Raw genomic sequence first — 27,014 nt, forward strand, 5'->3', positions numbered from 1 at the left:
ATGGATGTTTTCATTGTTTAATCACTGGTTTAAGTTTATAGTACTTCCAACAACAAGTTAACAATCTTTGCTAACTTGATGGGACTTCGCAACATCAGTATCCCGAATCAGCACCAGGCATCTGACACAAGCCAAATGTCCCACAATATCTCCAAAGGTGAGGGGTACAACATTTACATTATTTTTGCTGTTTTTACAGTTATACTTCCACATGCCAGAGACGGATAGTGACTTTCCCGGGACACAAAATTCTGCTATGTTCAAGGATAAGAAAAAGCAAACCATTTGCTCATGTTCAAGCAATCGGGAAAATTCCTTACAAATTCAAATCACGCAACCTAGTAAAGGCATAAGCAATCCTGCAGCAAGTATTTGTCAGCTTGGTGATGGCAGGTACTTAACACATTAAACAGCTTTGGTCCATTAGAATCAGAGAGATGTCATATTATAGACATTGCATATTATCACAACCCTTTCTACTTTGAGAAACTGCAGGGCCTGCATTTATCCAAAATTGTTTTTCAGGGCTCTAACATGATGCTATAACATCTAATGAAAACTTAGCCACAGACCTCCTCCATTGGTTGTAAAAGATCCATCATTGCTGCTGGAGTCTTTATGGAAGGTTCTTAAAAGCACGCAGTGGTCTTGGGTAGCTTGGTGTCCTGTCCCTTGCTGCCGAGCTGTGCTTTGTGGGTTTTTTTTACAGAATTTTAAGCTGTTCCTCACAAAGCTAAATCAATGTGTTGTGATCACCAAATAGATAAGTCACTCAACAATTCAGATGTGTGTGCCTTTAATTTCAGTTCATCACAAACAATTATTTGTTGTACATAAATTTAATTACTGAAAAGTGCAGCAATAATACAGGGTCCTTCAAAGGGCACTTTCTAAAAAAATTGCTATGATTCATGAGTAAGGAAACTAGCATACACAGTTGTCGTACAGCTACACTTGAAGGAAAACTGAACAAAAAAATGCCATGGTTTTGAGCAGCATTACAAACATTTTACCGGTTTTTTGTTTTGTACTGATCAGGATGGATTCGGTGGTGTGGGGCCCAAGTACAAAAAAGACCTACCTAGTACAAGCACTTGTAAAACCCTAGCAATTACATGCAGTGACTGTCTATTTGGTGAGTTACATATGAACAGACAGCCTTCCAGGGTAACTTGCCTTTTAAAAGAACTTTGGCCAAGAGTTGTTTTTTAGCAGAAACTTCTGAGATGTTAGGGCAGTGCTGTGAAACATTAACGAGCCCTGAAATTTTTTGATAGGTTCTGTTAATTGAGCTAGAAGTTGTTTTTTTAATGCACAAAAGAGGTGAGCTGTGCAAAATTTTTTTTTTAAATTAAAACTCCACCAGTCACCTCTGGGCTGCTCCTCACGATATAGCAGCTATGCAATGTCATGAGTAATTGGCTTGCCAGGCAGATTCATTTTCTACTGCATAGTTTGCTCCCACATCACTGCCAAGCAGCTCTGTTTAGCAATGTGAATGTTACCGTCACATTTCCTTTAAAACTAATATTGTGTAAGGCCTCTGTTGGTGTCCAACAGTTGGACAGAGTCTTCATCGTAAAGTGCAAACAGGCAACAACAATAGCTAGAATCTTACAGAATGGAAGCATACAAATAAGTGATTAGATCTGTGGGGGGGGGGCGGTGTTACTTTTAGGTAAATGCTTAGGCACAAAGACTGGTTAAAAATAGGTTTCTGGTGGCGCTCTCATTCTTATGATTCCACTTGCCATCATGTTCAAAGCAGCCTGTCTTTCCCATGCCAACATTGTGCTCTGAGACATGATCAGCCTTCCTCTCCCTGACGCCTTCAAAGCTCCCCCAATCCCCACCCAGAGCAAATTTTGGGGTTGTATGGGGTTCTACAGGTGGAGGAAAAGGGAAAGTCCAGTTTGCACGAATAAAATCATTTCCACAAGTTGTGTGTGTGTGTGTGTGTGTGTGGTGTTTTTTTTACAAAAGTTATGCAGTTTTGGATAGGATATTTAGAAGTTAACACATTTAAGACATTTTGAGATGCAAGCCCATTGTTCTGAAAGAAAATGATAGTAAGAACCTAAAGGAATAACAAAACAAGTAAAATCTTTCCATTCTACGTTTTACAAAATCCCAAGTTTCTTCCTGAATTGCTATTGTATATTACCTGGTTCGTAAGTGCCTTGTGAGGAATCAACCGGTGAATTTCATAGTATTAAATATATCAAACTACTACTAAGTTGTTTCACTCATTCTGTATGGTTAGTTTCGATAGCATGAACATTGTTTAAGACATGCAGCACAGAATCTTTTGCTCAGACCAAGTAAAACACCTTAACTCTTAAATGTTTCTTAAAGTCAGGGGTGGCAAACCGCTGGCCTGCCAGGTACCACTGAACTGCATCTCTCATCATTCCCAACTGATGAATGTGATGGCTGGGAATTGGGAGTCCCAACAACTTCCAGGTGATTACAGGCTCCCACCCCTACTCTCAAGTCCACACAGGCATACATTAGAAGTTAACCTTAATATGGTATAGGAGCTTGCTGCTAAAAAATGTTGGAACTCATTCTGATCCACTCTAGCTAGAGGTATTAAATGCAGAGTAATCTTTCTCAAGGTTATGTATGACAAACAGAAAATAAAAACATGTAATATATTTAACTGCAGCAGAACTTACACGTTTCTAGCTCTGATTTAAATCACTAAAGTTGACAAGCAATGCCCCCCTCCCCGACTGATTTTCAGAGGTGTTTAAATTGGCTGGAGCAACAGCCTAAATCTCTGAAGCAATTTCCTTTCATGCTCTCCCCCCACTTCCAGGATGACTCAAGCCACATTCTCACTTTATGTGACCTCAGTCTTTTTAGATCATCTGACACAGCATATGTCCAAATAGGCCATTCTTATAAAAGAGGTCCATTTATATTTGTTGCTCCTATCTATTGTTAAGTGGATACGATTGGGACAAAACTGGGGGCATTGTGCTGCCTAAGTGTTTAAGGAGATATGCCCTTTGGGTGATAAGTCAGCCAATTGAAGAGAACTGGTCTGGTATTCAAGCAAATGTTGATAGCAAAATAGCCTGATTGGCTTCTCTGGATATTAAATAAAAATAGGACCAAACGTTCAACAAGTGCTAACAATATATTTCACAAGCATAGGGCAATCAAGAATAAGAAGCGTCAAGTCTGGGCATCAAATAAATATGACTTGCAGTTTTCTGGCATAAAGGGCTAATGCACTAATCATTATATCCTAAAGTAACAAATACGCTCCTCTGTATATATTGCTACATTGGGGTGTCAGATAGGGTTGTCAGACTCAATAGAGGACAGGACTTCTGTGCCTTTAATTGCCCTGCTCTCTTTTGAGTGTGGAAACCTTAAAGAGAAACCAGCAGACTCTTTGCTTGGAAATTAAACAAAGGGTCTCCTAGTTTCTCTTTAAGGTTTCCACACTCAAAAGAGAGCAGGGCAATTAAAGGCACAGAAGTCCTGTCCTTTATTGAGTCTGGCAACCCTAATGTCAGATTCTATTGTACTTTTGAGAATGCACATTTTCCAGTTAAAATATCACTCTTAAATTAGTGGCTCCCGTACAAAATAGAAAATGTGATGAATGTGCCATTTATCTTTTTTTTTGGGGGGGGGGGAGTCTCCATTTAGTGGCTTACTTGGTTCTGATCTGAAAACAGTTGATTAATACATGAGACAATCTAACAGGCACATATGTTCTAATCAGCAATTCCAGACGAGTCCTGAAAAGCTAAGAAGAAAAACAATGGCAACCTCCCTGGTTAACTTGATTATACTAGACTTCTAAACACAACCCAGAAGCACAATGCATCTTCTTGAAAGCTTAGCAGGGAGGCGATCTATAGCCTCTGCCTGCAGGGTTGGCCAGGATGACCCTGCTATCCCCCCCCCCAAAAAAAAATACTTCCGTCAGAACCAGCTCTCAAAGGTAAGTAGTTAACACAGTTTCCACCCACCTGAGGTCTTTCACATAACACCAAACAAATTGAGATTCCTGGCCACAAGTCAACATTCAGGATACCATTTTCAGATTGATGTGGTAATCAGATTTTGAGGGAACTAGACCGATTGTGTCTGTTAGCACGTATTGCACAAAACAACCAGCTCGGGAGGTTATTTTCTCCAAACAGAGTCCGCCAATCATGCCTTTCATATGTAGTCATAGTGGATTCAGCAGATATTCTGCAGTCACTTTGAAGAAATGTTAACACAACAGGCTAGCCACTGCAGCTACAGTGACCGTGTAAAAAGTCTGCGAGCTGGAGTCCCATGATTGCTGAACATCAGGTGTGGGTTGAACTTGTATCTACAGGGAAAGGGGTGAGTTTGGGAGAAGTGGAGGAAAAAAAGTGCTTTCAGGTCAAGTCTGGTATTTGCAGTTTTTAAAAATATCAGCATTCTGTGTGTGTTACAGAACCTCTTGCTGATCTTTTCCTCGAGAGAAACCTCTGCTGTATTAGTTACATCACATTCATGCAAGAAGCTGTGTTCCATTAAAATGAATGGCGGCTATATAGATGCTGCATTTTGTTGAATACAGTACTTTCAAAGAAGCAACTGTTTCCGTTGTTTAGTTCCAAGCTCAAAAGTGTTAGAAGCAGCTGCTAACAAGCAAGCTGCAGCAAGGGGTTTGTTACATATAAGCTTTAAATACTTCATGTTTAGGCTCAGATAAGAGGTTTCTTTTAAAGCCTGTGGCTTGGACCAAGGAAAACCTCCTTCCTACCCAAATCTCTAGAGAATTAGGTTGGGTGCAAGTCAGAGGAGGAAAAATGGGAAACCTTTTATCTAAGCTAAATGATCTTAGTATTCAGGTCTCAGATTTGTTGGATATACTATTAAAAGGACTTGCCTCACTTGCAAGAATTCTGATTAAAAACCTTGTAACTGAAATTTACTTACAATAACTCAAAAGACCCAAGAGGGAAGGTCTGTGCGCCTGAACTGTTCAAAAACAGTTGCAAAATTATATGACGACTGAAAAAGGTCAATAAGTGCAGGCTTACCCCGGATCAAATACGCCTGGTGTGCGGCAAGTTGCTCCAGAACAGGACTGCAACATCATTAGCCGATAGTTCATCTTTTCTAAAATTTCTTGATCTATTGTTTTTGCAATGTTGGTAATCTGGTGCGGGTCTGCAGTCAAGTTGTAAACTTCGACAAACACCTGCATAAAAAAAGAGAGGTATGACATGCTAAATAACATGGAACTGAGGATTTAGCCAGAGATACTACAATGAAGATTGCCATTACATTTTAACATGGTCTATTAGATGCCACATGGATAAATCCATTTGTTGATCCCATCCTGTTGCTCCTTTTGTAGGAGCAATACATCTGAACTTTAGTTTGGTTTGTGCGACAGTAAGCAGAAACCAAATCTCTTTCTCATAGTCTTCTAGTTTCACCACTCATAGCGGATCACCCTCATGATAGCTGGGAGGCGCTGTCAAGTGGGATAGCTGCCCTCTTCCACCGAGCGCGCAAGCTTTGGGAGGAACGCACATGGGGTGGGGAGGGAGGGAAGGAGGGGGATACCCACCTAGCCTGCCAGATCAGCCGAATCAAGCCTGGCGATCTATGGGGTGACAGATGTCGCTCCATGAACAAGTGTTCATGAAGCCAGCATCTTACTAATGGGATTTAAATTTCGCTTCTAAAGGGAGAGGTAGGTCACTAAAATCCTCTCAAAGCCAATTGTCCCGGATCTTTTTACAGACCTGTGTTCCCTCCTCAGTGTTCAAGCTGCCTGCCTCGTTTCGATTTACAGTGCTACTAGTTCATCAAACCTTAAGTTTTACATTCGTCATTAGCAACTACTGCTAGAGCCGCACCTGTTAGAACAAGAACCATACTCTGATGTTCGGCCCCAGTCTTGTTTTTCGTTGCTGCATGTAGCCATCAGCACTTTACCCACTGTTTGCTCACTCCAGCAGTGAGATATGATCGAGTGTACAATCTACAATCTAGAGTGGGCTTTGCCTGCAGGTCTCTTTCTCCTAGCCTTAAAATTACTGGTTCTTTAAAGCCAAACAGGGCAGTATTCATTGCCAATGCAGGTAAGGAGTAACGTGCCAAAAACCCATTTCTAGCCATTACATTACATTACATTACCCATTTCTAGCCATTATTCTGGTGTGTGATTGCTCTGCACAAAAGGAAATACTAAACTTCTGCACCAATGTTATAGGAACTACTTATACTAAAAAAAACACCCTGAAAATATAGCCATGTCCACTAGGATGCGGGATATAGATATATCATGGGTTGAGAAAAAGAACAGAGTCTCCCCTCTCTGAAGAATCTTAACTAGACAACCGAGAGTGACAGAAGAGGGAATAAGGGATTGATTGCTATAGAAGTGTAGGAAGCGAACTGATCTCCTTTCATAATGACAACACAGAATAACAATAATAGTATTCCATTAAAGCTGATCTTCTCTTAAACTGTGGCCCGTTGTCAAGATGGCAATTCTCTGTTAGATAGTGCTATCATGTTATTTACACATCTGTCTGCCTGCTCCATTTGGCCAAACTCATACAGCTTTCTCTACATACCCTTTTTATTGCAAGAATCTGCTTGTAAAAGGAAACTTTCAGAGTTCTTGAGCCAACACTGAGTTTACTTCAGAAGGTAAGTGCTGGACTAGCAAGATTATATACCCCTACTAAAGGTTACTTCCTGCATTGCATTTTACTGACACAGAGATAATATCTTACAGGAGTGGGTCGTGGTTCCCCTTGTCAAAGTTCACCTAAGTACTTTACAAGTTAGAATTGTTGTTTGCGGAATCTTGCTAACTGCATAACTGAAACGAACATAACAAACCCAAAACAAACAGGATGATTAAATATAGATATCTGAACCAGCTGTCTGGTGAGGGAGCTTTCAGGTCAAATGGGAAATAGCTGATTACACTAAATTTAACCTACTTGGTTAACCAGGTTCTGGGATTTGCATAAATAACTCCTAGAACAGCTATTCCCATCTGCACAGAATACATCAAGAGTTGAAGTTAACATGGTACTGTAAAAAAAATAAATCCCAAAAACAGAACAATTACCTCACGATCATCGAATTCACAGTACTGCAGATCCCATGAAGAAGAGAGTGTTCTTACACATGCATATGTATTGTTGTATGCATCTTCACAGACACAATCTGGAAAGCAATGCTATAAAAACAAAAGTTCTGTTACAATGCGGCACAGATCCATTGTTACACACAAACAACAGAGCACTGACAGTGAACAGCGACGTATGCCCACTGTATGCCCACAGACTGTCCTAGATGCAACTTAAATTTGCTTTCAAACCCCTCATTCCTTTTTTTTTGGCCTATGTACAAGATGCCGCTCCTCATCTAATCTTTCCACACAAACTCTCGGGGACCCCATGTTTCTCAACATTCTTCAGATGAGGATTCTAAAAAGCAAATGGAAGAAAACAGAACTACGTACGGTGACACCGGGTCCAAGGGCAGGGCAGGTAGGATCACTACTGTTGTGTCCTTCTCCTTGGTACTCAACCAAAACATCTGATCTCCAGGTCACATTTGCATCTCCTCTCTAAAATAAAGCAAATGTCAGCAACTGTGTGGGTGACTGCAGACCGAGTAGAATGGAAGCTTCATAAAACAAAAAGGGCTTTTAGCCTCCAGAACTGTGGAAACTAAGCCTGAAACTTGTGATAGCAGCAGCAGCAGCAGAGACTTAAGTATAAACATGAAGAAAGCCCCAGTCTTTGCACTCTACAGTTTCATGACTGAAAGCTGATGTCATCTTCAGTATCTGATGTTAGAGACAGAAGAACTGCTGAGAAACAATTTCTGTGAAGTTTCACACTGCTAAAGTGTCCCTTAAATGCACTAGGTGCTCTCCACCAGATTCACAATAAAAATGGCCCAAATGTGTGAGGTGCAACCACAGAGCTCAGAGATGCTATGCTAAGTCTGCATGTTATAAACATGCACTGTTCCTTTCTTTTAGCTCCTCTGGAATTTATCACGAAGCGTTTTGCTTCATTTCCCTTTTTTTGCAACGAGAAGCCACCTTATACTGTATACAACATTAATGCCTCACATCGAATATAACTGATCTGTAGAAAGGACTTTATGATATGAAAATGGAGGTGATATGTGTACTTTTGTAACCCAAGAAAATCCTCAATTAAGACTTTTTTTTTTACAAAAAGAAACAGAGGCAAGCTGTATCAGTCCTCAAATTATTTCACAATATTATTTAATCAGTAAATTGGGTTGTGCTCAATAAATATACACTCTGATTTGCTTTACACCAGGTTGTGTTATTTTTTGTCCATCTAGTTCGGTATTAGCTATTCTATGCCTCTCAGACACCGTTCTTTCACATCACATGCTGCCTGATCCTTCCCTTTTAGTGGGTGTCTGCAGACAGAAGATCCTGAGTTCAAATTCTGTGCTCTACCACTGAATCTATCACTCCTACCAATACCAACAGCAAGGGCTGTGAAAATGCCTACAAGGTAGAGGAGATTACGACTGCTGGACCTCATAGAGTGGAAGAACAATCACTAAAGAACAATGTTTAGAGCAGTTACCAGAATACCTAATAATAATAACAACCCCACCAATGTACTTACCAGTAATGGTAGTAGTGACATCCCATCCATCTGTGTTTTATTTAGATCATAGCCTGCAATATCTAAAATAGTAGGACCCAAATCAACGTTTGCCACAAGCATCTAGAAGGCAGGAAACATAAAATAATTATGGATTTTCCAATTATGGTCCAAGTGGAAACATGCACATTTGCAGGGTCCAAGCATGGTGGCCCCCACGTTAGTCTACACTTGCTTCTGTCACATAAACAGACTTCTACTGTGCTCTGAAAAGCTGGGGGAACATATTGCTAAAGCTCTGGGGAAGCAGTTTAAACTGCACTTGCCATTTCCTCCCGCCAGCTTTCTACATGCACTGACCGAGCTGCCAACTCAGAACATCTTCCATTTAAAGCTAGGACTATAGTTGATACCTGCCTTCTACTAATACATGGCAATTATTTTTTTATCAACATTTGTTTTACAATAAAAAGGGTACAAGAAAATACAATGATCATTGCTGTGTAATAACTAATTCTTATCCGAGCCATCCCTCGCATTCTCCCCTCTAATCTTGCACGAGAACTTCTAAGAACTTGCATCCCACTGCATTCCATAAAGCAAGACAAAAGAGCAAAAAGGAAGACAGAGGGAAAGAGGAGGGGGAAACATGAAAGGTGTCCACTTTCTAATATAGACACCTTGACTGTTATTTTTATTAATGTGTTACCTTGTGGCCAACTGTGCTAATCTGTTATTTGGGACCAGTTATTTATTTAATGTGAACACATGTTTAAAAGGATGTCTGCAGAAGCAATGAAGCACCATCTCTAGTGTGAGTCCTGGTCCACCTTCCAGTTTTCTAGAAGTCATTAGAATACTTTTCACACCCTTTATGTAGTTACAACATAATATTCAGAGAATGCCAGTATATAACCAAATTTATCGAGTCCCTCGTGTGACTAAGAACAACTGCCAATGCCTAGGCAAGAAGCTTTGTAACAATTCAACACACACACACATTAAATCACACAGGCTTGTAGCTGCTATTGCTTCTTTGCAAGGCCGATTCAGAGGCAGTAACATCTTAGTAAGTTTGACTATTCCATTCTACACAGCTGCAGGTTTTACCACACTCACTTCTCTTTACATATTCTGTTTCTCAGTATCTTCTCTCTCTTTCCAATGTCACTCATACTGAATTCTTTTTCCAGTTCACACAACAAATGTTCTGGAACCAGGCTGCTTTCAAACAACATGGTAGCAGGTATTTGCACTTATTGTAAGTATAACTTTACCTTGTTCGTTTGGTTGGGTTTGATTCCCGGTCCTCGCACCAACAGTGGAACTTTAATGTCAAACTCGTAGAGCTGTCGTTTGTCGATAGGCAATGAAAACTGACCTAAGAAACATGCAGAACAGAAATTCTATATACTGCATTGACAGCTTTTGTTATTTTATCCCAGGGAGGGGCTAACCTTTGGCCTTCTAGATGTTGGTAGAGTACAACTACCACCTTCTCTGACTATTGACCATGCTGGCTGAGGCTGGTAAGAGTTTGAGTCTATGTAATAATATTTGGTGGGTCACAGTTTAGCCATTACTGCTTTATCCCTCTTGGTGTTTGTCCACTCCCCAGCTGGTCTGCATGATTGATTAGGGAAACGCTTTATTTTCGGTCACTCCTATATTGTTTTTAGCTTAGAGGTAAATTCCAGGAAGTGACCGCAAAGAGAAAATATAGGACTAAGGTGTCTGGATGCCAATAGTTTCCAAAGCCACAAATTTGCATCGCTTCTCCCATCATTTCCCATTGCTACCGCTTATCTGAAGTTGTTTCAAATGCATGTATAAAAGTTTACAGCCTTTAAAAAATATCTATTTAACTAAAATACATTTACCTGTATGAAAGCCATTGTCTGAAGTGTAAAAAATGTATGTATTATCCAACTCTTCATGAGATTCCAGCCTCTTCACCAGTTTTTCAATCAGATCATCCACTGACAGAAGTGTCTGCCATCTGAGGCGAACAGGAAAGATTTTAATAATAAAAATTGTCCAGTGGCACCTTAGAGACCAACTAAATTTGTTCTGGGTATAAGCTTTCGTGTGCATGCACACTTCTTCATTTAAGTGTGTTAAATGTATGAGGATATGTGCATGCAAATGTGAGTTTCATAACTCAAAGCAGACTTTCTTATATATTTTTAAATTTTAGTGCTCTACTGTTTTCTATTCTAAAAGGTCCTGTGCCTATCAATACCTTGATCTAGTTTGTTTGATAATGAGAACCACCATTTTCATGGGGTGCGAATTCAAGCAAGTGTTTGAAAATTCTGCAAGACTCACAACTTTGGGAGGGGTGTAAAAGCATCAGTTGGGTACTTAGGTACTATTTAACTGAAGGGAAACCTGCACTTGGCTCCTCAAGCACTGCAAGTTTGGCTTATTCCCAGAGGCAGCTGGTTGCAATGGGCAGAAAAGGAAACAACCCCTTAAGAGTCATAGAGAGAAAGGGTTTGGTTTTTTTGTCTCTCCATCTGCACACATAACTAATTCACTACCTCTTTTTCTCTGAAATCTATTCTGGTCAACAGAAAGTGAAACCTGATCTGCTGTGGCACAACTCCACCCTCCCCAGAAAAAATATATATATTAAAAGCACTACCCATTGAAAAGATAACCTTTCAGTAAGGCTAATACGAACCAATGGTTCCCTCTTAGCCTCCTTTTTGGATGACTTTCAATACCTAGCCAATTGCAGCCCTCCAAAACAGTAATTTGCATGAAAATTTAGTATCCATAACCATCATTCACACCCAACCCACTTTTAGCAGCATCTTAACACTCTTTAACCATTGAGCCATTGCCTGGCTGCACATGTGGAGCCACAAGACTCACTCTCAGGCATGTGAAGAAGATCAGAAGTAACCACAGGGAGCCGCTGAGAGAGGCCTTAGCAAGGGAGAAATCCCTTCTCTGGTTGGGCTTTTACTTAAGGCTCTCTTGATTCACAAGCACTGCAGCCATTTACAGGAGCAATGCACACAAGCACAGCTTCCACCCCAAAAGGGGAAGGTGTTGACTGCGGTTCTGTGGCACAAAGGACTATTACATATAGGGGACTATTCCTGATCCCAGCTGCTTGCTCACTAATGGTTAAGAGCATACCTGCCAAGTTCCTGCCAGAAAAATAAGGGATCGGACTGGAAGTAGCAGACTGGAAGTAGCGCTGCCGCCATTTTGGAACTGGGCATGCTCAGAAGCGACTTTTGATGCTGCTCTGCCCTATTCAAAAATGGCCACCACGCCAGAATAAACCGGGGAAAAACAAAAAAAATCCGTTTTTCGGCTGGGAACAGCTGGAAAAACGGGGGTTTCCCGGGGAATACAGGATACTTGGCAGCTATGGTTAAGAGCTATGCCTTCTTTACTGTGCTGTGCAATAGCTTCATCTCTCACCACACAGCAGAGAAACATTCCTTTCTGCTCATGGGGAAAGGAAATGTTCTCCCTTCTCTGCAGTCATAAACAGACCCTCTGATTACTGTGCTAAGCAATGAGATAGGGGTTTCCTTTCTTATCATAAAGCATAATAATAATAATAATAATACTCCACCCATCTGGCCGGGTTTCCCCAGCCACTCAGGGCAGCTTCCAGCACATATAAAAACCATAATAAATAAAACATCAAACATTAGAAACAATTTCTTCCTTCCCAGTCTGTCTTTCTTCCTCTCTCTCTCTTTGATCACATGTGTGAGAAATATACGAGAGAGAGAAGAGGGTAAGAGTCAAGTGTATGTGAGTGCATGCCAGCATCAGGAGAGAAGGGTTGAGTGCATGCCAGCATAACATGAGAGTGTATTTCAGCGTCAGGTGAGATTTGCCAGGTGTGCATGTGCCTGCGTTCCATGTCTTTAAGCTATCTTTCTCTCTGCTTCGCCACCTTCAATGGTCACCAGTCACTTCTGCTTATCCCTTTCAACAGCTACTTAGGCAATACGTAGCTGTTCTCTGCTACAGAAAGTATGTAAATACACCAGCTGTTTAAAGGAATATTTGGTGAGGAAAAGGTGGAGAGGCAGATGTGACATTTGTGAAACCAAACTGTTTTCAACCAACTGCAGTTTATTTCATAACCCAAAGCAAGAATATATCGTGTAGATTTTCAAAGCCGGCCTTTTTTTAAAAAAATAGTGTGCTCCATTTCAGTTTTGCAAGAACTCCCATTAAAAAAAAAATACTATAAGTTTCCTACCTTTTCCTAAAAGCATCATCTAGAAATTGTATTGATGAATTAGTCATTGGTGTCTTTGCTTGCCTGATGAGCCAATGTTTGTCCTATAAAACATATTATCAACATTTGTTACTTTAGATTTACCCACCACCTCATGCCAAAGACTTAGGGTTAAGAACAATTTAAAGCATATAAAAAAGGGAACAAACTAAGATTCAGTTTAAAAGCCAACAATGATATTGTTTTATCTGGATTGCCTTTCGATAGGATGGCCCAAGGTTGGGTTTAACAGACAATTTTCAGTTTGTGATCAACATTTTACCCACCTCAAGCCACTGGGATTTGGAATGACAGACACAAAAAACCCAAACTATTCTAGTTCAGATAACATGTGCAATCCTACCTTTACCATGTCTAAGGTAAAGGTAAAGGGACCCCTGACCATTAGGTCCAGTCGTGGACGACTCTGGGGTTGGGGCGCTCATCTCGCTTTACTGGCCGAGGGAGCCAGCGTACAGCTTCCGGGTCATGTGGCTAGCATGGCTAAGCTGCTTCTGGCGAACAAGAGTAGCGCACGGAAACGCCATTTACCTTCCCGCCGCAGCGGTACCTATTAATCTACTTGCACTTTTGGGGGTGCTTTCAAACTGCTAGGTTGGCAGGAGCAGGACCGAACAACGGGAGCTCACCCCGTCGCGGGGATTCAAACCGCCGACCTTCTGATCGGCAAGCCCTAGGCTCTGTGCTTTAACCCACAGTGCCACCTGCGTGTCTACTCTGAAGTAAATCCCATTGAGTTCAATGAGGCTTACTCATTGATAAGTGGATATAGGATTGTAGTCTTAACAGTTTGAACTATTTCCCTCTTGCTTTCTTGGTGTCATAAATTAAGAGGAACTGTTGTCCTATATAAAGATGCTGTCATATTTGGCATTTGATCAAGCTCACTGGTTACTTATTTCATAATAGCTAAAAACCAATATAAATGTTAGCAACACAATTTTCCAAAATGATATGGTATATAATCTAATTGGTGCCTTTTGTGCTCATGGAAAGATTTTGGATTGATTGGATATGTCTGCTAACAGAAGAGAAAGGAAAGTGATTGTCAATTCATCTGTCCTCATGCCAGATACCACCTTTCACCCTGTTCTGTTCTGGAGGGTTCCCCAACTTTCTGGAGACAATTTTCAAGGTGCGTTGGGGAGCAGGGAGAGGGGGAAATCGGCAAACATAGCCTCTTATGCTCTTCCATTAACAGATGACTCTACCCACAGACTCTGCAATCAGTTTCCTTTTGCTATGTACACAAGTTTCTCCTAAAATGGAATCTAACGAGGTTCTGCTTGAATGAAAACATACTGCCAGAATACAAGATGCTCTTGGGCCACAAGGAGGAACGAGAATGTTTGAGAGACTGTTCAGACTTTAAAAAACAAACAGGACCTTGAATTGGAGAAGTAGAAAAACAGACAACAGTAAGTGCTGATGAAATCCCCTTCATAATTCTCATCCAATGAGGCTGAGAGCTGCATGGCCTTCACCTTTATCCAGAAACAACACGAATGGCTCCAGTCTAATCTGGGTTGACAATGTGAATGACTATTTTTTGAAAAGAACTGTGCGTCACTGCTTGCCTAATAACGTTCCAACACATTTTACTATATAGTAGAACACAGCATGTTCAGGATAGGAGCCTATGTTGCAACAGCAGCTGAAGGACAAATTGTTTTAAGGCACTTTGATGAGTAATGTAACATAAGTGGGAGTTAGAATCTTAGCTACATTAGATCGGCACTGACTATATATTCAACACTGTGAACACAGCACTCCCAGGCACCATTTTATTCAGGCTTCCTCAACCTCGGCCCTCCAGATGTTTTTGGCCTACAACTCCCATGATCCCTAGCTAGCAGGACCAGTGGTCAGGGATGCTGGGAATTGTAGTCTCAAAACATCTGGAGGGCCGAGGTTGAGGAAGCCTGATCTTATTGATAAATTCCTGAGACCACTACTTAGCCATCTTCAAGCCACAGATACAACAACTTCAGATTCTGAAGATCTAGATGTCCGAACTTCCTCTCTGTTTCTCTGTGTGTATAGGCTGATTGGTCACTAAAGCACTCTCTAAAGCTCCATTAGAAATGACAACTATTCTGGCAGAGTTTCATTCTAAGTTAGCAAGGCAAATAAGGGTTGCTTGAATACAAGGTACTTTCATCTTGAGTCAGAAGACTGAAGAAGACCTATTGATTCCATATAGTGCCAAGCCTGTAGACACTTGTTAAAAACAACAACTACTAAGTTCATTTCTAAAGAACAGACAACTAAACACAAGAGTACAATTCACACATTTAGAGGCAATATACGGGCTGCACATATTGAAGGATACAAACAGGAAACTAAACAAAATTATGAATGGCAGAGGAGCTGACTTAGCTTAAACACTCTCATCACACTCGCCAGAAATTTCTGTATTTTGTAGAGAAATCAAGTTCACCCCCTGTAGACCTGCAACTTCCACCCACATACTTTTATGCCTTGATCTCATGGCAAGTTCTCATGACAGATTCCCATGGTGATTAGCTGTTTTAAAAGCTCAAATGAAGATTAATTTGTTATATCTAGCAATCGCTAATTAACACATTTGTAATTGATAATCCATACCTTTCCATGGATATTGAAATTACTGTTTCTTGGAGCACTGACATTCTGAAAGCTTTTCTTGTACTGAGGAGCAGCTATCCAAGGTGAGTGGGGTGCAGGAGTTGCTATCATCATGAAGAATGGCTCAAAGTTGGATTTATATTCCAGAAAATCCAAGGACATGTTGGCCTGAAAACCAAAAGATTTATTATAGGGGTCGGCAAACTAAGGTCCATGGGCCACAAGCGGCCCACAGGGGTCGTTTAACTGGCCCAGAGCTGCCCCCGAACAGAGCTGCCTGCTTGGCAAGTCCCCGCGTGCTGCGCTAAACCGGCGCAGCGGGCACGGGGACTCGCTTCCATGGTGCCGGAAATCACGTCTGGGCAGACGCAGATGCCGGAAATCACAGGCGTGCGTGCGATCTGGCCCAAGGAGGGATCTCTGCTGGAGTGAACCGGCCCAGGTGAGGTAAACCTTGCTGACCTGTGATTTATTAACTTAAAGCTCATTCTATTTTACTGCTGTCCAATAATCAGATACAGATTCTCTAAAGAGTCTCCAAAATTACAAATCCCTGTCCCTGTTGCATTGGAAGAGTTACATGTATTTCAACAGTTCCTTTCTTTTGTATTTTCCTTTGAGCAGAAGTTAAATTCTATGTGAGAGGCAGGGAATATTTATTTCTTATTTTATCAAATTAAGTACCAACGTTCTTTAGGTCTAACATTTGATGCCATGCTGGTATCCAGACACAAGGAGGAGCAAAATCTGATAAAACACCATTGCTTCAAACTTTTACTATCTCACTATAGGCAACCATTCTTGTCCAACAATGTATTCCTTTTATTTTAGGAAGTTGCCTTATACCAATGGTCCATGTTGGGTCCATGTTGCTTTGTACTGCCTACTCTGCAGTCCTGCATTGCAAGGAATTGGACTAGATGGAATTGCAAGGAATTGGACTAGATGAGCCTTGGGATCCCTTCCAACTCTACAATTATATGATTCTATCACTGGCAACAGCCCCCCGGGATTTCAGACGGGGGTCTCTCCTAGCAACTACATGGAGATGCTGAAGATTAAATATGGGATCTTTCCTATGTAAAATGTGCTCTGCAACTGAGTCACACCCCAATCCCAAAGACCATAATATGAAACACGAAGGGTTTGGTATTTTAAAAACATTTAGTGTGTGTGTTTTTGACCATTGCTAAAAATAAAATCATCTTTGTAACACAGGTTGGTCATCCCATTTAACTGTGACCTTTAATCTTATTATCATTTAATCTTATTATCACAGCCCTGCATTTTAAGCTTCCCTTGCTTTTTCAACTGTCATCTTGACAGCTATTAACAAACTGGTTACTGGGGCATAACTAGTTTGAGGACATAGGCTTACAAATACCACAGTCGTACCTTGGTTGTCAAACGCATTAGTACTCATCCATTTTGGCTCCCGAATGCCACAAACCTGGAAGTGAGTGTTCTGGTTCACGAATATTTTTTGGAAGCTGAACATCCGATGTAGCTTCCGATTGAGTGCAGAAAGCTCCTGCAGCCAATTGGAAGCCACGCTTTGGTTGTCGAATGTTTTCGGAAGTCGAACAGACTTCCGGAATGGATTCTGTTCAACAAGCAAGGTATGACTGTATATATAGTCTACAAATTTGAACACACTTATACATGGAAGCAAGTTAAATCAATATGACATGCTTCCAAGTAAGGAAGCAAATTACCAGTGTGAAAACTGCCTTACCACCTATTTTAATTTTCGATTACCTTATGGTTATCAAAAAAAATAAAAAACCTCAGTTATATCTGGGCAGTTTTGGTGCCTTTCAAGAAAGTACATTTAAGCTACAGTTAAATGCTTTGTGTTGTGTGACACCCAGTGTTCATTTACACTCAGGATTTGACTTTGCTTCACTATTATACTAGGAGTTCAACCCGATAATAGTCCTGGAACCAAGCTAGAATTCATCTTGCTAAACACCTAATTGCTGAGAAATCCTTACCAGTACATCCGTCAGGTAATCAACGCTGTAGTTCTCACCATGCCTCCGTGCTTTTCCATTTACTGAAAGTGTGTAATTATAATATTTTGAATTTTTTTCCTGCGGAAGAAAACAAAAGCCACTTTATATATATTCAAAAGGAAACATCCAAGGGGATTGTTGTTAGAATGTTACTTGTCCCCAGTCACAATGAGATAAATTTAAATCCCAGTAAGACTTACCAAACTAACACACTGGTTATAAATAAATAATCAGATGCTGCAGGGCTTAAAATGCTTCACATACCTTCTCAGTAATCTTTGCAACTCTATACAACAGAACCAGGCCTATACTGCACATGGAGGGGCTGAGAGGGAAAATCATGGCATGCCTAAGACCAGGCATCCCCATACTTAGGCCCTCCAGATGTTTTGGACTACAATTCCCATCTTCCCCGACCACTGGTCCTGTTAGCTAGGATCATGGGAGTTGTAGGCCAAAACATCTGGAGGGCCGCAGGTTGGGGATACCTGCCTAAGACTAACTGGTGAGTTTGTGGCTAACACAGCATTTGAGTTGAGAGAACTTTCTCTTTTTTTTAATCAATAATTTTTATTATTTTCTCTTACAACAACTTAGACATAAACAAGTAAAACATAAACCATATTCACAAATCCCCAAGTTACAAATACAAGATAAGCAATCCAATAAGTCTGTTCTGCCGAACTAGACTTCCCCCGTACATTCGTTTTTGGTTTTGTTTGTTAAGATCTGATTAATGCGCTTTTTTCCTTCCATACAATATCTCCATATACCATTTTACAGTGCCTTTTGAGATAATCCAGAAATTTACTCCAATCCGAGTTGAGAGAACTTTCTCTGCTAAACTCCCACTAGTGGCCACCATGCTACGACTCTGGGAATTCTACTTCACTGATTGATCAGTTTACTTTCAGGGTTAGTGTTTCTTCTTTTTCTTCTTCTTCTTCTTCTTCTTCTTCTTCTTCACTCCTTAATATTATGAAGTACTATAAACAGGTCTGCAGATGGTGTGCTAGAATGATGGCAGGAATAAAAGGCCAATGTGAAAGGCTGTAAGGTTCCATGTTAATTATTTTTACTTCTGAAGGGCCTCCATCTTCCCAGATTCAAGAATTAGAGCTTGGCATATTATACGATGGTAAAACATATAAAGCGAACTGTAGATTTTTAACAGACACTTACCAATGCATACCAAAAACTCCATCCAGGAGGAACATGACCAATTCCTCCTGCATCTTCTGCTCCATACTGAAAATGAAAAGAATCCAACATTAAGCAAGTCATTAGTATTATAATTATCCCAACCAGAAAAGCCTTCATTTGACCTAGCCTTTCTCAACCTTGGGTCCCCAGAAGTTGTTGGACTACAACACCCATCATCCCTAGCTATCAGGATGAGGAGTCAGAGAAGACGGGAGTTGTAGCCCGACACCACCTGTGGATTCAAGGTTGAGAAAGGCTGGTCTAACCTATAGATGGCTATTGCCTGAGGACTTGAGTAGGGTTCCAAATTCATCTTATCCTGGGAACCATGCTGAGTTTTAAACAAGGGTATGGGAAGGGCTTGCTTATAGTTTCAGGTTCACTCATACAGAAAATGGGTTGTGTCCCATTAGGACTTCAGCCTGTGCGACAAGATTTCCTCTCTTCTTCCTTCATCCCAGGACAAAACTGCTCTAGACAGTTTGGCGGGGGCACACAAGGAGTGAAGAGGGGGAAGAAGTCTTGTGGCACCACAGGTGGCTAATGCAGCGGGAGCTGTAATTCAAGCGTTTCAGAGCAGACATCTGTATGCAGTAAAAGCCAGCTTTATTATGCTTAACAAACTACTCCTGCTCACTGCATATCCTAACCACCCTTTCACACAAACTGCTACTTTTGAATTTTTTTTAGTAAAGTCTCGATACATGCAGAAGCATTTTAAGACAGATAATTCGTGCAAGCTATATATGCACAGTACACACAAAACTGTACCTCATTCAAATATTTCCCAGCAAAGAACGTCTGGTAGCCGCACATGGACTTGAGGATGGCAGGAAAGGTAAATGGTTCCTGAATCTTCTGCCAGGATTTGCTACTGCAGTTTCCCTCCAGTGTGTTATTGACAACGTGGTGGTTGTGTGGATATTTTCCCGTCAGGATGCTTGCTCTACTGGGACAGCACAATGCACTGGGCACATACTGAAGAAGTTAAAAGAGCACGGTGAGAAAATCAAGTTGCATATTGTCAGAAATACCTACCATATAACTAATAACACTCGAGATTTCCGTCTATAAAATGTTTAGTATGCAACTCCCTTTAAAATCTTTACACTATTCACCTGAAACTAACCTGCAAGCAAATTAGAAAGACCTGCATCTTATTGGCAGGGAACAAAGAAATGGTTACTTGCCTAGCTGAAGAGCAGTATATTTCTTGCCTCTTCAACTTAACTTCTAAATTGCCCATGGTAGTATACAACAGCCTCATGAAAAGCAATCATTTGAATAGTTGATTGTTTCAGAAGCCCTTTGGCCTCACTGAGGCTTTTCAAAGGCAGCCCCATGCAGCGAGTGTTAAGACTACCGTATCATTGATATATTCAAGGCGGCAGTTTCATGTAGATGTTAAATTGCAGAAGCCAAACATCAAGATGTCAAGTAGAAATCCACACACGCCTTTGCACTCGAAAGGGCGGGAACCACCAGAAATCTGCTTCCAAATCTCATACCTGCCTAACAGTTGAAAAGGATACCATAGCTGATGGTATCAGAAGTCACTGAGGAATCCGGCAAAAGGGAGATACTTTTCAACGAGCTCCTGGTGCAGATTTTCTACTGGGGGGGATCAAAGCTGTTTTGTCCAGAAACCATGTTATGAGTCAGACTGAAAGGGACCCAGAAAAGCTTCGAATTGGGTTGCCACCATGCATGCTGAAATATCCTGCCCCAGAATGTGATGCTTCAAAGTGTAGTTGACTAGAATGGTAGGGCTTTTTCATAACAACCTCTTCCTTTAAACTCAGTGTCATTACACCTCGCCTAGGGAGATATTCAGTCTCTTCTACCCAGGCCACCCCAGGGCTGGCCACCTTAAACCAGCCATGCAGCGCAAGGATCACAATGCAAGTAACTGACCCGACCCCTTCAGGACTCCTGTGCACATCTTCAGGCTGCAGAAACTGAAAGTAATCTAAAGCTGACAAAGACTCAAATCAGATATCAACCTTTGTTTATAGTCAAAGTACCACCACAGCCATTCCTGACAGCGGGAAGGGGGCTCTAGCATATAGACACAGGTTGTCCATCATTAAAGTAAAAATTATCAAGTAGACTTTGAAACAGATGGAAATCAGAGATAATAACATGGCAATGCTGAATCCCAACTAGGAGCTGACAGACCACTCTGTTGCGTTTCCAGTTAGAAAACAAACCGGGATTCTGGGAAACATTACGGCTTGATTACGCTGTCCCTCTGGTTGAAAACAAAAGATGGAAAACATAGAGCAATACCAGAGAAGACTAAGGTGGCATCACCAGCCACTTTCTGTACTTTGTAGCACTCAGGTGGTAGCCCCGTCTGTTTGAGAATGACTCTTCTTCATAGGAAAGATGCTCCAACTCCCAGTTGACTTAAAATTGCTCTCCTCTAAATTCTCTCTAGCTCTGATGTCCATTTTGAAACGAGGAAAAAATGTATCCAAGAAACAGCAAAAGTCACCACCCGAATGCTACATCATGGAGAAACAGGGATCACCAAGGTACCAGTTAACCAAGGTAACAGTTCTGCCAGGTCTCACTATGCCTTTAATAAACCATGTGTTGATTCATCCCTTGGGTCCATTTCTTCTTCCCTTTTTAGGTTTTCTTGTGAGAACAATACAATAAACTCAGCGGTAAAAATGGCAGTATTTTCAACAGCACAGCCTGATTCGGTACTTACTGCATTTGAGAAGGTTATCCCCATCTCTGCAATAAGAGCATTGGTCTTTTTCAGCGGTGTCTGAAAGAAAGGAAATACGTATAAAGACCTGCTACTATAATATGACTCCACAGGAAGATTGAGTTGTTTATGTTTGCAAACCTGAACACACAAGAAGGGAATATGTAAGCCCCACTGAACACAGTAGGCCAGGGGTCCCCAGACTACGGCCCCCCGGGCCGGATGCGGCCCAATTGGCCTCCCAATCCGGCCCGCGACGACCCCCGCCGCCCGCTGCCGCCGCCTGCTCTTACGGCGCGCGGCGACGATATTCAAAATCGGCAAAAAATAGCCGAAAATCCTTTGTGCGCATGCGTATGACCCCAGAAGAGGTCATTTCCGATGCACTTCCGGGTCGGGGGAGGCCCATACGCATGCGCACAAGCGATTTCCGGCGATTTTTTTCCGACCGTGTGAGTGTGCGCATGAGCACGGGCGCGCACTCCCCCGCCCTCCAGCCCGCTGCGCGCGCACTCCCCTGCCCTCCGGCCCGAAGCCCGGTAAGTCTGGGGACCCCTGCAGTAGGCCTTACTTTGATTAAATACACAGAGGACTGCACTTGTTACTTAATGGGGCTTGTTACTTAAGTAAATAATTTCAATGATGGATTTGCTACTTAAGTAACCAATTTCAATGATTGTTAACACCCAATACCAACTTAATAGTACAGTACCAAAACAAATTCTAGCTGTTAGTATTTCATTTATTATTACAGTCATACATCGGGTTACAGACACTTCTGGGTTTCGGCGCTCGCGCCGAAATGCTAAATTGCGTTTTGCGCATAAGCGCCGAATTGCGACCCGCATGTGTGCAGACAAGGCGCTGTGGGTTGCAAATGCTGCGGGTTGCGAACGTGCCTCCCACACGGATCATGTTCGCAACCCGAGCGTCCACTATATACTAAAAGGAAACTTTCAGACTTGCAACTTAAAAGGGAAACCAGCACTTATTGCTAAATATAAGCAATACTGTACCTTATTTACTAAACACATCTCTGTCCAAATACACATGGCTACTTACAACAATGCATAAAAAATATAAAAACAAATTAAATAAGCTCAACAATGGTATTCTTTCCCGAAAGGAAACAAAACAAAGCACCACATATGGGCATAGAATTACAGAATTGCTGAGTTAGAAGGGTCCCAAGGGTCATCTAGCCCAACCTCCTGCAATGCAAGAATCAACTAAAGCATCCATGACAGATGGCCATCCAACCTCTGCTTAAAGGAAGGAGAGACCACAACCTTCTGAGAGCAGATGATGAGCAAGTTTGTGAGTGCTGGAAAGTGAGTAAGAATGTTTTACCAGTATCAGTTCCTTAAATGTCTTATCAGTTCCTTAAAAAGCCCCCCCCTTCATTCTAGAATCCAGCAATTATTTCTACTAGCACATGGTTCCATAGCTCATAGATACTCTCCCTCTTATTCTGAAGGGACTGCCTGTGGATGCCAGGCTGATGGCCCGTGTGTGTGTGTGTGCGCGCACATGTCTTTGTTTTTACAGTAATTGTAAATGGCCCACCTGTGGAGGGCCTTTTCTGAACGTTGCTGTGCTCACCTATGCTGTGTGTCTCTCTAAGAGAGCAATTCACATGGGCAAAAATTAAGAAGTTTGTGGTCGTGAAGTACACGAGTCTGTGTGAGAGATGTGGTTGCAGGCTGTATGTATGCAGTGAGTATGCAGTAGAGACAGTGGTGCGGCCATCTTGTGTACTTTTCCTGAACCTGGGAAATGGTCCCTGTTATTAGATAGCAAGAGCATTATTGTGAGTGTGGCAAGAGAGAAATCAATCACAACCAGCAGAACACAGGTGACTTCCTGCAGCAAGTATGAAGTTGTCCGGGGGGGGGGCAGAAATGACCCCACCTCTATTCTGAGTTATGCTATGCTCCCTCCCCCCAAACAACAGCAGAAAATTTGTTATGCCACAGCCACATGGCAGCCCTTTTGTGACCGGCACCCACAGCACTGTCTAAAAAGCCAAAATGTGCCCGCTGGTCTGATGGGAGAAGCAGCAGCAGAAGAAGAAAACAGCCATGGTCATTTTTGAGGCCTAGTCTAACAAAAAGTTAGCTTTGCCCATGTAGAAAAGGCCAAGGAGTGTATTGCTTCATGTTCTTGCTGAATCCTAACAAGGAAGAGCATTCCTACACCCAGTGCTATTTCACTAATGGAAGTGATGTGCTGTTGTAACCTGTTCAATACATTGCCGTAACTGGAAACAAACAAACAAACAAACAAACAAACAAACAAACAAACCCCAGATCATTTCTCAAATGTAGAAAAATCTGTTTCACTGAATAGGCTCGCAATGTGTTCTTATGCAACCTATGATAAATGCATTAGCTTAATTGCCGTAGAGAAAGGTCAGTTTACACAACCTGGCCATAAGGAATGTGCCGGCAAAACCTGAACATGTCCATTCTCAGATGGAGATGATCCAGTTGTGTACTTCCACTGCCACACCCAACATTAACTTCTAGTAAACCACCACATGCCCCCTCTTTCTCAGCATTTGTGGGAGGGAAAACCAAAGGTTGGACCATCCTGCACCACGTGTCAGATGCACACAACCAATTCTCCCCACTTCCAAAGCCAAAAGACTCAACAGCCCTTTCCTGAACTACTTCACACCCAAGGGCCTTTCTGGCACACTTCCCCACTACAGAATAGTGGGGCTTCTTCTCTTTACAAGCATGAGAAAGCCAAGATATATTGCCCTTCACACCTCACTTAACCCTCCACCCCAGTGGATTCCAACTGCTCCTTGGGCATTCCAGCCTTGCCAATACAATCCTATGACTCAACTTGTTACCTCGAACTCACACCTGCCAAAGCATGCACAGGACTGCAGCCTTAGCCTGGCTTCTAATCGGATGGCACCTGGGCCGGATTTAGATTTGATGAGGCCCTAAGCTACTGAAGGTAATAGGGCCCTCTATATGTCCAGCTGTCCTTTGTCAACCAAAAATTGTCACTGTTTTTTGTGTTCGAATATATGCTATATGGTAATTTATGAACCTAATAGATCCACTCTCCCCAAGAGAGTGAAGCTCCAAGCTATAGCTTGCTTAGCTTATACGTAAATCAGGCACTGGATGGCACCAAGAGCTGGTGCCAACTTGAAAAAAATATTTTTTGGGGGGCGGTAAGACCCCAGGTAAGCCCCGCCCTGCACACCCGATCACATGATGCAGTGCTTGCACACCACTTGAATAGCAATGCCCATCAACTTTGGAGGGGCCCGGACCCTCTTATATTTTAGAGGGGGGGCGAAGGGACCTCGGCTCCCTAGGAGTTGGCTCCTCTGGCACCGAGGAGATAAGCAGGTTCCGGTTCCCCTCCCCTCCAGGCACGTACGCTACGTCGAGGGTTGGGAGAAGGGCAAGCCGCCTTCTTCTTCAAAGGCGGCCGTAGCCATTTCCCTCCCGGGTCTCGGCTCTTCGGCCTCTTCTCTCCCATTGAAGAGACCCCTCCCCCAAAAAACTCTTTTCCGCGCGCGCAGGCCCCAAATCCACACACACACCCGCCCACTACTTCCCAAGGGAGGCGCGGCGTTACCATTCCGCCCAGATAGGTGTCCTGGTCGTCGGTCAGGATTAACACCACATTGGGCTTCCGCGCCCGGGCGGCGGCGGCCAAAGCGAGGGCCGACGACAAAAGCAGGAAACAGAGTGTCCAGGCAGAAGCAGAAGCAGCAGCGGCGCGCGCCATCCTTGCACCGGAGCTGGAGCGCCGAGGGGGAGAGGCGAGCCGGGCTGGGCTGTCACGAGAGAGAGGCGCGCGCGCTTCCCCGTTCCATTCTCCCCGCCCCCTTTTTAAGTACGCCGAGAAGAGGCTGGGGAAGCGAAAGGAGCCCGGGCCACGTGACCGACAGGCCTCCCGCGGCGCTTCTACGGCTGCGGTGACGGCAGGCCTCAAGCCCCGCCCACTGGCCCTTTGCTGCTCCCGCCTCTTGGCCGCCGAGCTTGAGTCACAGAATGGCAGAGCTGTTAAGGGACCCCTGCAACGCTGGAAGCAAAAGTCTCTCTTTTTATATATATAATCTATACAGTGCTAGATAAAACGGCAGCTATGTGAAGATTAAAAGGCATGTTTTCCCCCCCTGGTGACTACAAAAGCACCATTGCTGATTTCCAACAGTGCAATCGTATGGATGACTACTCAGAAATAATTCTAGTTACAGGTAGGTAGCCGTGTTGCTCTGCTGTAGTAGAAACAAAATAAAAAAATTCCTTCCAGTAGCACCTTAGAGACCAACTAAGTTTGTCACTGGTATGAGCTTTTGTGTGCATGCATGTGAAAGCTCATACCAATGACAAACTTAGCTGGTCTGTCTCTAAGGTACTACTGGAAGGAATTATTATTATTTTTACTCAGAAATAAGCTCTACTTCAGTGGGGATTTGGAGGTTGCTTCTGAGTAGACAGGATAGGCTGTTGGTCATTATAATTGATACTGCTAGCATTGAGAAATAGGCCTGAAACAACACTTTGAAAGCGGCACTGTGCACGACTTACTAGAATAAGACTAAATGAAAAAAATAGGAATGGTTCAGAAAGGTAAACACTGCAAATAGCTGCCTGCAGTGTTCCTGCTCATCATTTGGTGCATTTAGGGCAGCCATTTTGTCACACATAAACAGCACAATTATCTTTGACAGTCAGAAAGCTTAGCCAACGCTTAATTTAATTGTGCTCAGGCTTGGCTGGAAGCCCCAGCTTCTGATCTTGACATTGCCCAAGCAATCTTTAAAATGTGCAATGCTGGCTGTGGTTGAATTGAAGTTGTCTTCAATTCAAGATGTTGAGGCGCCCTCTGCTGCCTGAACAGTCAGCACCAAAATAAGATTAGGGAGGCTGCGAAGGTGAGACAGGCTGTTATCCTAAACACATTTTCTAGAGAGGGAGCTCTAGACATTGCTTACTTTGGATATGGTAGGACTTGCTTCGAAATAATTGTGCCACACATACTGGAAGGGGTGACACAGTAGAGGATTATCGAATTATGTCCTGTATGGGAGAAAGTGGGTGGAATTATTTTCTCTCCCTTTTAATTCACGGGTGGGGAAGTAGATCCAGCCAAAAGGCTGAATACAGAACTGGCCTGTTCTCCATGGGGCACTTTGACAGTTCAGCTTCACACCTAGTGTGCTCCTGATTCTCCCTTTCCAGTTGCAACTCAGCACTTTCTGAATGTGGTATTTTTTTCTGTCCACAGAGGCAACAGAAAAAGGTGCCGATTGAAAAAGCCCTGGATTTTACTAGAGGTTGCAAAGGAAAACTCAAGAGCACACTTAGAATGTGTTCCTAGTTTTTCCTTTTCAATTTGATGCTGCAGTTTAAGCTGTCCACTGTGTCCAGCATCTGCAGTAACATGATGTCAGGTGATGGACACACGGACATTGTTTGAACCAAATCATGCCGCAGGCCAAAGGCTTGATGGGTTTAATTTGGGGTCAAAGGCTCACCTCCACTGCTATTATGCTAGAACTGTTGCCTTCAGGTCCTATT

General features: G+C 42.5%; 1 protein-coding gene across 1 annotated transcript; it reads right to left on the reverse strand.

The window, feature by feature from the left end:
• Window position 1: 1 nt before the first annotated feature.
• On the reverse strand, window positions 2–25,402 carry GNS (glucosamine (N-acetyl)-6-sulfatase). Its single transcript, XM_035126654.3, has 14 exons — window positions 25,063–25,402; window positions 21,457–21,516; window positions 19,509–19,715; window positions 18,717–18,782; window positions 17,514–17,612; window positions 15,520–15,687; window positions 12,874–12,956; window positions 10,514–10,632; window positions 9,911–10,014; window positions 8,655–8,756; window positions 7,496–7,603; window positions 7,100–7,210; window positions 5,043–5,203; window positions 2–4,342 (listed from the first exon to the last, which is right to left on the reverse strand). Exons 1-14 carry the CDS (start codon window positions 25,213–25,215, stop codon window positions 4,267–4,269), a joined length of 1,617 nt encoding a protein of 538 aa, XP_034982545.1. The 5' UTR covers window positions 25,216–25,402; the 3' UTR covers window positions 2–4,266.
• Window positions 25,403–27,014: the final 1,612 nt, after the last annotated feature.

This window comes from Zootoca vivipara, chromosome 9, assembly GCF_965207765.1.
Source record: "Zootoca vivipara chromosome 9, rZooViv2.hap1.1, whole genome shotgun sequence".
Lineage (NCBI taxonomy): Eukaryota > Metazoa > Chordata > Lepidosauria > Squamata > Lacertidae > Zootoca > Zootoca vivipara.

Excerpts from the sequence above, each read along its gene's own strand:
- GNS (XM_035126654.3), bottom strand. The coding sequence starts at position 25,215 with ATGGCGCGCGCCGCTGCTGCTTCTGCTTCTGCCTGGACACTCTGTTTC. Across the intron at positions 17,613-18,716 it reads GGAGTTTTTGGTATGCATTG|GAAAAAAATTCAAAATATTA; the intron begins GTAAGTGTCTGT and ends TTTCTTCCGCAG. Across the intron at positions 10,633-12,873 it reads GATGATGCTTTTAGGAAAAG|ATGGCAGACACTTCTGTCAG; the intron begins GTAGGAAACTTA and ends TGTTCGCCTCAG.